Source organism: Mesoplodon densirostris, chromosome 7 (genome assembly GCF_025265405.1).
Source record: "Mesoplodon densirostris isolate mMesDen1 chromosome 7, mMesDen1 primary haplotype, whole genome shotgun sequence".
Classification (NCBI taxonomy): Eukaryota; Metazoa; Chordata; class Mammalia; order Artiodactyla; family Ziphiidae; genus Mesoplodon; species Mesoplodon densirostris.
Window position 1 is genome coordinate 40,422,789 of NC_082667.1, and position 10,434 is coordinate 40,433,222.

At 49.5% G+C, this 10,434-nt stretch overlaps 1 protein-coding gene across 1 annotated transcript; it reads right to left on the reverse strand.

Annotated features, from left to right (window-relative positions):
• Positions 1–7,032: 7,032 nt before the first annotated feature.
• Positions 7,033–9,065, reverse strand: IZUMO1R (IZUMO1 receptor, JUNO). The gene is made up of 4 exons (XM_060104562.1): positions 8,928–9,065; positions 7,983–8,195; positions 7,435–7,570; positions 7,033–7,301 (listed from the first exon to the last, which is right to left on the reverse strand). Exons 1-4 carry the CDS (start codon positions 9,063–9,065, stop codon positions 7,033–7,035), a joined length of 756 nt encoding a protein of 251 aa, XP_059960545.1.
• Between the last annotated feature and the right edge of the window lie 1,369 nt (positions 9,066–10,434).

Sequence of the window (10,434 nt, forward strand, 5' to 3'; positions counted from 1 at the left end):
AATTATGTTTGCCCTGTTCATTATTGTATCTATGGAAATAAATGAAGAGCAACCAGTTAAGAACTAGCAAAACCTGTTTATTAAGAGCTTGCAAGGGAGTCAGCCACCATCACTTGAATTTTGGCAGAGCCTAAAAGACAGGCAGAACACTGGAAAAAATAGAAGGCTTCAGGTATGCCCTGATTGGAGGCTGTTAGCATGCGGATGTTGTAGGCATGCTAACTAGAAGTGAAGCATTGATGTGATTGGTTAGAGAAGACTCTTTGGCTTTCTCCAGTTGGTCTTAAGTTGGAAATAGGGGCCAAAATCAGAGATGCTATCAATGCTTAATCAAGTCTGGCCATTTAGAGCTGATTGTTAGAAGGGTTGTTATTTGGCTTCCTAGACTGGTTGTTGTAGAAAATAATTTGACTTCTTGGACTGATTATCACAGATAGTAGGTTGGCTTCCCTCACTGGTTGTTACAGGTTATGGGACATAATCTTAGTTTTATATACATTCTAGTTATTGTTCATTTGTATATTCAGTCCTTCAGTCCCCAGGACCAGCAGTGTCTAGCACAGAGTAATAACCCAATAGTTATTTATGAATTAATTAATATATGATGACAACTTAGAATATGACATTGCACCTCTGAGATACAGTTCTTTGCATTGCTCTCCTACCCCTAGCTTCTGCTTCCTGTCCCTTCACTAGCTTCTATTTGTAAGCAGCTCTTTGCAGGAAACTGCCCTCAGTAGGAAACCCCTTCTCTTGTCACTTTAGCAAAGCTACGTTGTAACTAACTTTTACATCAGACACCCCCACACTCTACTCATCTCTGGCTCAAGCACACCTTTCAAATATTTTGATCACACAATACTTTGCCTAAACTCTTGGTTCTTTCCGTAGATCAAATAAATAGAAATTAATAAGTAATTAACAGATGACAAGATCTATTCCTTAGCTTCCCCTTTAGTAATCTCGTGAACAAACTGTGTGAACAAGATAGCATCTAAAGAAAGATCACAAGAAGTTGACAAGCTTGCATGCAGTGGGAGATGATGATGAATCTGATTCCCTATCTCAATGATTAACTGAGATTACGTCCCTTTCCCCTTCAAGAACTTTCATGGCTGAGCAGATTCTTCAGAGTTGGTTTTGGGGGTATGGGTCTGCCTTCTCCCCAGATTGCCAGCTTTCTGATGAAAAGGAACTTTCCTTTCTACGAGCACTTGCCTCTCTCTTGGGTATTGATTTTCAAGTAGTGAGCAGCTGGACCTGAGTTTGGTAACAATTTCACTCGTCATCTTCCAACTTGCAGGTATGCCAGAGACACTCCACAAGTGTTCTGTTTTCCTCTCTAAATTTTTCTTAGAACTCGTCTACTTCCACAACTCCAAGTAACACTTCCAGGAAAGTGATTCCAAAATGCTCAACTCCAGCCCTGACCTCTTTCGTGCACCCCAAGCCAATTATTTGATGGACATCTCCGTGCTGACATCCCACCAGCATCTCCAAGCCTATCAGTAGTCCCTCCTCCCTGGGAAGGCCTCTCTCTTCCTCCAGATTTTTCTATGTGGTTCATTTGTGGCAAAAGCAATACTGAAAGTGATTTCTGATTTTGGGGGAAGGTAAATCTGAGGATGGACTTGAGCAAAACAGAAGGAAGGACGGAAAATGAAAAATGGGTGATTGGTTTTGTTGGCAGGAACACTGCCTCCTTGGGATGCAAGAAGAGACTGGGTACTCAAGCTGTCTCAAGGGCTGGAGCTGGGAAATATGATCCAATCTGAAAGACACCAACCTGGGACACCAGATAAGTCTCCAAATCTTGGTCCCCCAATAGCAAAAGTAACGGGACACTGGCGAGTACCCAAGGAAGCAGTAATTTTCGTGGAGTAGGTCAGTGGAGATTGGATGGGGAAAGGACTGGGCAGGGACATGGTGGCAGAGGAATGGGAAGGGTGGTCACCCTTTTCAGGCAGCAGAGGAGTGGTCTGGGAACAAGATCTTAGGGCATGAATGTCAGGCTGCAGGGACTTCTGCACTTGGGGAAGGGGTCTTACTGAGGAGATTTACTCAGAAAGGAATCTTAAAGCAAGGGATGCATACAAAAGAGGGCCATTTTGTTTTGTTTTTCACCTGCTACCTAGGACTCCCCAGAATTCTCTGAGGAAGGACTTGAATAGAGTTTGATGTTCCCATAGTGGAAAAGTGACCGGGTTGCATCCAGTAGAAGGAATGCCCTCTTCCATCTCCCCTCCCACCCAAGACCTAGCACAGGCTAGGCTAGGGAAAGGACCTCTTACAAACGGGAGTGTCACAGTCAAATTATCCAAGATGGTTGGTTCCTTTGAGATAGTTCTCTCCCACATTTCATCTTACACCTGCTTTGTGGCACTGTATACACAAGTATGGCCCAAATTTCTCTAGGTGCTATCTTCCTAATAGTTCCTGAACTTATACCTTTCTGGTCCACTGTCTCTCCTGTAGCCTGACATAATACCTCCTAGAGCATAACTCACAATTAGGTTCCTATCACCTGCATTTCTTATTTCATTCCCCACATGCAAATTCATCCTACACATTGTCCTCAGCCTCCTTGTCTTCAGTTTGGCCCCAATTTTAATCTACTTATTGCACAAATATGCGATCTTTAAAAAATCTGCAGCTGCTGGTTATTGAAGGTGGAATGACTAACTGGGATCTTGCTAAAATGATTATTCTTTAAAAAAATACATCTTTATTGGAGTATAATTGCTTTACAATGTTGTGTTAGTTTCTGCTGTACAACAAAGTGAATCAGCTATACATACATATATCCCCATATCCCCTGATTATTTATTTCTAAGTGTTCCCTTACTAAGAGAGTGTGAAGGAAACCATCACTGAACAAGAGATTTCAACAAATATTTAGAAGATGAAAAGCACAGAAAAACACACCAAGAGAACCAGGGGTTGCCAGAGGAAGAAGAAGCAGCTGCAGCAGAAGGAGCTGACCTGTGGGGCAGAACCTCGGAGAGGCTCTGAGTTGGCGGGGATGGGAGCAGAGAGAGAAATACTACGTGCTCCCTCCTGTGACCTCTGCCCAAATCTAGAGCTCAGGCAGCCTAACTTTAACCCCTGAGGTTGGGGGATCCTGGAAGACGTTCTCTAAGTTAAATTCTGGATGGTGCTGCAGTTTTACATATGATGAAATATCTGACGCTGGCACCCCAGAAAGAACCATCCTTATTCCAGTATTTGAGGGGGTCTGCACTCCAACATAGCTCCAGCCAACTCAGTCTTGAGACTGCAAATGGACAATGGCCAGATGTATATAAAAATAGAATTCTAATCCATCATCTGCAGTAATCAGCCCAGAAAGCCAGCCTACTATCTATAAGTCGGAGTGATAGGAAGTTACACAACTATCTTTACAAACAGCCCAGGAAGCCAAACAATAATCCCTCTAACAATCAGCTCCACACAGCCAGGACTTGATTAATAGCTAACAGCTTCTTGGATTTTTCTCTCTCCTTTCAACTGAGGAGCAATCAGAGAAAGCCAAATATGCACCTCTAACCAATCACCGGAGGACCTGCTTTGTTAGCCTATCTCCAGCTTCCCCATGCCAACAGCCTCTAATCAGGGCACACCTGAAACCGTCTCTCTTTTCCACTCTAAAACTTTCTCCTTTGAGTCTCTGCCAAAATGCAAGTAATGGTGGCTGACTCCTTTGCTATAGCAAGCTCTGAATAAAGAGGCTTTGCTCATTCTCACTTGGTGGGTTTTCATTATTTCCACACTCTGAAGCAAAGTCTTCCAGTCAACAAACCCTCCCCGTGTAACCAGAACTCCCCATCAGCTTTGTTAGTCAAGGGAAAGGAGACCCACATATACAACCATGGAGGACACCTATACCGCTTGGATAGAAAAATCAACCCAGTGCCTCATTCTTAAATATGGACACACAGCCAAGGTCACCACACACAGAGAAAACCAGCAGCACACAGGAGATCAAGATAAACAGATTGACCTTGGAGAAAACAGGTCATTCAGAGACTAGAAACAAGCTTTAAAAAAATTCTAATTAGGGCGTCCCTGGTGGCGCAGTGGTTAAGAATCCGCCTGCCAATGCAGGGACACGGGTTCGATCCCTGGTCTGGGAAGATCCCACATGCCACGGAGTAACTAAGCCCATGCACCACAGCTACTGAGCCTGAGCTCTAGAACCCGTAAGCCACAACTACTGAGCCCGTGTGCCACAACTACTGAACCCCCTGCCCCTAAAGCCCGTGTGCAGCAACAAAGACCCAACACAGCCCAAAACAAATAAATAAAATAAATTTATTTAAAAAATTCTAACTAGATCTTCAGTGAGATGTGAGAAGATATTACGGCCATAAAACCCAAAAACAGCAGGCTGTGAAGAACAAGAGCGTTAAAAAAAAAATAGTTTCCTGGAAATTAAAAATGGATTTCCAAAATTAAAAAGATTGGAAGATTAAGTTGAAAAACTAACAGAACAGAGAGCAAAAACATAGTCTGAACGTGTGGCAGAAAGATAAGACAACTTTTGTAAATTTCTCATAGCTAGATCCGGCAGTGGCTAGACGTGGGCACCTCTGGGCAGGGGCCCTGGGGCCTAGGGGCCAGCTGCGGCTCTGTGGCTCCGTGTGTGTTAGAGATCATTTGCCCTATGTGTTTTAACCAAGTGCATGGATACTCTGATTAAAACAAACAATCTAGCTGCAAATCTGAAGGTTCCACTCCACTGCTTGAAACCCAACACTCCTCACAACCACATATGGGGAGAGAGATCAGTCTCCTTCCTGACCAGGACCTGTCAGGAACCAGCCTCCCTCCCTCCATCCCCCACGTCTGCCCCAGCCCCACTCAACGACCTGCCAGGATGCTCAGTGTAAGCCTTACGAGCTGGGACTCTGGGGTCACACTTACCTGGTTTCAAACCCACACGCTTCTGTCCTAATTTGAAAAATGGCGGTGCAAGAGTACCTCTCAAGGCTTTTGTGAGGATCAAATGAACTAATGCATGTAAGGAGCTTAGCAGAGCCTCGGGCACAGAGTAATCAATAAATAGTAACAGGGCTTCCCTGGTGGCGCAGTGGTTGAGAGTCCGCCTGCCGATGCAGGGGACATGGGTTCGTGCTCCGGTTCGGGAAGATACCACATGCCCGGAGCGGCTGGGCCTGTGAGCCATGGCCGCTGAGCCTGCGCGTCCGGAGCCTGTGCTCCGCAGCAGGAGATGCCACAACAGTGACAGGCCCGCGTACCGCAAAAACAAACAAATAAATAAATAAATAGTAACAGTTATTAGGGCTCCCAGAATTAGTCTTCCTTTGTGCGTCTCAACTTTAACCCTACTTAGACTAATTTTTATATTTATACCTAAAAACACTAAAAAACAAAAAACAAAAACAAAACCTCATTAAACTCTCAGCTTTATTACCAAAGATACACTCTCAGACACTTCATTCAGTCCTCAACTCTCAAGAGATGTTACCTATACATATTTTTGAAGCCATGATTGATTGATTGATTGATTGAAGAAAAATGAAAGGTCCTGCTTTGTACAGTTCACGCCTTGGGGACCCGGCTGGGTTTTGTCTCGCATTTCCTCCCTGTTCTCAGTGAAGTGACCCTTCTTCACCCAGGCTCAAGCCTCACCCTTTTTGTGAGGCCTTCCTAGGACCCCACCCAGGCCCAGGCATTCCTGCAGACTGAAGTGCTTTGTCCACACTGCTGCTGTCTGCTTCCTTCTCCAGACTCTGAGCACCTCACCTGCAGGACTCTCTTCATAAGTTTTAGACCTCGTGTGTCCTGCCTGTAACAGGCTTGGGCTTTACGCAGTGAATGAGCACGTTCAAGGTAAGTGTGGGAGGGACGGGGGTGACCTTGGCTGGCTTTTCTAACTCAACTGCAGACATATTAGAAGCCTCTCTTTGACAAAGGAAAGGTTGTGGGAAGGCACCGTCTATGCTGGGAAGCTGCTGGGCTTCAGGCTCCAGAAGGTTCTGAGTGGGTACGTTGGCTGTCGGTCCACTTACAGACGGGATGTGAAGGCTGTCTTGATGTGCCTTCTTGAGTTCAGTTCTGACTCTTCTCCCTCAGTCTTTAGGACATGGCACTGCCCGAGAAGCACAGTCTGTATCCCAAAAAACAATGGCACTGCCTTTTTCCTTTTCTTTTCATAAGTTAAAATCATCTGGTCCAATTTTCTCATTCCTCCAGCAGAGGGAAACCACGACAGTCTTAAATGAAGGTCAAAGGACTTGCCAAAAGTCATACAGAAAGTGATATAAATACATTAGAACTTAGGTTTCCAACATTTCAGACCAGCATGTTGTGATTCCGGAGTTAAAAAGAAGAGGGAAAGCCGAAAGCACTTGAGACAGCTGCTTCAATCTTGGTACCCAAAACAAAGCCGATGGTCTGGGTGGCACCACGGTTGTCCCGGCTTTGGGTCTTTTTTATGGTGTGTTGCTTACTGAAGAAAAGGGAGTGTTGAAAGTACTCCCACCAGAGAGCTGTTGTGAGGATGTAACGAGAGGGCCTGGCATGTGTTAAGAAGTTTATCATCATTAGGAAAGTAACAACCAACTAGGAGATTTCAGTGCAGAGGGCAAACCGGCTCTGCTTCTTGCAGCCCGACCCCTGACCATAGGGCTAGGACTGAGTGGGTCAGGCAGAAGGAAAGGTCGACTGCTGTTTTGTTGGAGACACCATCGTGGGAGGGGAGGCCAGGGCAGTCACCATCAGCTCTACTGGGTAGGGGGTGGGCGTGCACTGGATGAGAAGGGCCTGGAGTCCCACCTCAGAGTCCCCCATCCTTAAGACAGGAGGAGATGGTCACCTGTGGCTTCCCAGCCCCCAGCTGCCTTCCAGGCCAGGAAGGTGCAGCAGAGCAGAACCGAACGTGGGAGGCTCAGGCACAAGCCCCCAGCCTGTGCTGCTCATTTCAGGAAGGTCCTAAGGAAGGAGGCTGCCGTGGCCGGGCCTGGCCCACAGCTGGGGGAGCGCAGGAGTGTGTGCAAGGAGGAGGGGCTCTCAGGAAAGAAGCAGCAGGAACAGAGAGAAAGCCAGGAGCGTGTCAGAGAGCCCCCAGGACGGGGCAGGGCTGGCGAAGAGGCGGGCCACGGCCACATTGGGGTTGCCCCCGGCAGGCTTGAACCACTTCTGCAGACACCGCCCGCTGGTCCTATGCTCCGGGCTTGCCTTGAAGGAGTTGCTCCAGATCTTCTCACATAGGTCAGCCGGGGTGGGGAAGTAATGCAGGAAAGGGTGGCAGAGGGCCCTGGCAGGGCAGCGGGGCTTCCCTGAGGGGAGATCCAGGCACAGACACCTTACCCGCTCCTGTCCTCACATCCCCATCATTTGCCCCGGGGGAGCAGAGGGCTTGCGCCTGCCCCCGGGTGGGGGGCCTCCCGGGCCCTGCTTAGCATCACTCACCCCGACTCCAGGTCCAGCCGCCGTGCCAGTTGGATTTGCAGGTGTAGGATGTGCGGCAGTCAGCCCACCACTGTTCACAGTCCTCCCGGCACAGGGGCGCGTCCAGAATCCGCTCCGCCTGCCCACGCGGGTCCAGCTGGGTGCGGGCATAGCAAGAGGCAAGAATTATAAGAGCACCCATTTGAGGACTATCAATAGCTGCAGTGGAACTTGGGTCAGGTACCATCAGAACATACTCTCTTATGAAGTCACTAAATATTATTTTACAAATGAGAATACTGAGGCTGAGTTAAATAGTTTGTACACAGCCCTGTTCCTACAAACAGAAGATGTGACTCAAATAGTCCCTCCATCCTGCTGTTCTCCTGTGACCACTCTCCATGCATGCCGTTCTCTAGGGCCAGAGGTGACTGCCTCTCCATCTATGTCCCCCACAGCAGCCTCTGATGGCGCTTGTCCATAGGGAGGACAGCATATCCTGTTCCTGCTAGCATCCTGGAGCTCAGGCTCTTATGAACAGGGCACTGATGGACGTGTCTCCTGCCCACCCACCCCCGCCCACTTCTTCCCACCCGCTGGATCCAAGGCCCCAGGTTGGGGGAGCACTCGTAGAAGCAGATGGCCTGCAGGAAGTGCTTCTCACAGTCTGGCATCATTAATCCACAGTGAACCAAGCTGAAGTTGTAGAGCAGGGACACATCCAGGTGGGCTTGCCAGCTCGTGTTGGCCGTGCAGCAGGCACTGTCCTTCCAGGGGATGCACTGAAGGTGGATGAAGAAGCAAAAGGCATGGGGAGTAGGGGCAGAGGGTTGATGAGTGTCTGGGCCAGAAAGGTAAGAATGTCCCCTAGAAGAGGACCCAGCAAGTGGGATGCCTTTAGGCCAGCTACCCCTGGATAGAAGGAATGCCGATAAATTGTCAATATTCACACCCAAAGGGCGCCTGCACACTGGCGTCCCCGCAACAGACTGTGAGTCCCCTAGGAACGGGGCTTTCAAGGTCTCAGATCCTGGGGGGACAGTAGCAGGGTTGTCCCCAAGACCCAGGGGAATGTGGGGTTGCACTGGGGCAGGGCACCTGCAGCTGAGAAGGGCTCATAGGTACATGCCAGCCCTGCCCCTCCTCCCACATCCCTGTCAATTGCCTTTAGGGACTTGGGGAGGGGTCCCTTAACTCTTATTTTTTTCCAGGGCCTGCTGGTGGGAGGGCAGAAGAGGGGACCTTGCTTGTTGGAATCTAGACTGAATATCTATGAGTCTCCGGGATCATCATCTGCCCCTGCTCCCTGAGTGGCCGTGCAGCTCAGGGATGAAAATTGTAAATCATTTGGCAATTAGCACCCCCCTCCAGTGGCCTTTGCCGAAACCCAACTTAGGGAACCAAACGAGTCAAGATGGATAGGGGTTCAGAAGCCATCTTGGCCTTTGCATCCCGTCCCTGATCTAAGAAGCCTCCACCCACCCTGCACCCCATGCCAGTTCTGGCTTCCGTACCTCCTCGTAGAGCTTGGCCTCTGGGCTGGGCTCTGGCTTGTGGGGCTTGGCGTTCATGCAGACGTTGAGCAGCTCGCGCCCAGCCCACGTGGGTGGGACTGCCCACAGCCCCAGCAGGAGCTGCCACCAACACCCCATGGCCTGCTGCAGAGAGGAGCTCCGCCTGTGATGGAGAGGACACCTCAATCCACACCCTTCGTCATCCCTGGGAGCGGGCATGGGCTTGAAGCCTCCCTCAAGTGACCATGATACTTTGGCTGCTTCTAGAACCTTTATCTGAGGCAGCGTCATAAAATATCCAGTGAGGTCTGACACTCACCCCTAACAACCTACAGATGCAGAAACTGAGGCCAGGGAGGGGAAGAGATCAGCCCCAAGGTGAAGGAGGGTCACGGGTAGAACGGTTCCAGCTTTCCCTGGGGGAACTTTCCCTGGCCCTTCTCCACTCAGAGGCAGACTTTCTAACTCAGTGACATATGGGCTGGGAATTCAGAGCTTTGATCTTGAGTAACTGAACAAAGCCTCAGTAACCAGATTCTACATGGGGCCAAAGGCACAGTGGGACTGGGTAGTGTGACAAATGCAATCCTTACCCCATAAAGTTCCAACCCTAATGCTAACTCTGGCCCCTCTGAAAGGTCCACACAAGGCCCACAGCTCCTCAAGCATCTGGCCTCCTCCCCAGTTCCCTGTGGCCAGAGTCCTTTCTCCTCGAGCAGTGGTCCGCCTCCTCCAGCCTCAACCCATACTCAAACCCAGCCTGAGCACAAGGCTGAGGCAGCCAGGCGCCCAGTGGCCTTGCTGGCATCTCAGAGCCAGGGAGCGTGCCCAGGCGTGAGCCACCTTGAGTCTTCCACATCCAAAGCTGGTCCCCATTACTGGAATGAGAAGGCTGGCTTTTCCCTTGATGTTTGTTGTGCCCTGTTTCCCACTCTGCCCTGGGTAGTTCTCGTAATGGGAGAGAGTAGAAAGAGAAACAAACACAAAGGGCAGAAGCACGTCCTGCCCCAAGCACCCCATGATCCCCACAGCCTTCACCGACCCAGGAGCCCAGGCCCGACGCCTCTCAGGAACCGGCTGTGGACCCATCACGATGAACCTGAAAACCTGTGGCTCAGCTCAAGTTGAGTGCCTCAAACATCAGGCGGGGAGACACTAGTTCCACCTTCTGAGCCCATCTTTGAGCCTAAATCTAAAGCTGCTCTCTCCCTGCAGCTCCAGTTTCCAGCACGGCCGCGGCCACGGAGTATTTCAAAGAATCAGGTGTGTCAGGTGAATAGAGGAAAATGCCGCCTCTTCTAGCGTTTTCTTCATACTCACTTTCAAAGCAGGAGCGGCGCTCTCCCACCTCCAGAGATTGTGAGGCTAAGGAGATGTCTATGATCCTGCCTATTTATTACCCCTCCGGTTCCTGTTGGGTCCAGGTGCAGGAGCAGAGTTCCAGGTGGCTGCGGTTAACAGCATCCGTCTTACCCACGTGTTGGGGCCTTCCGTGGGCAGAGTCAGG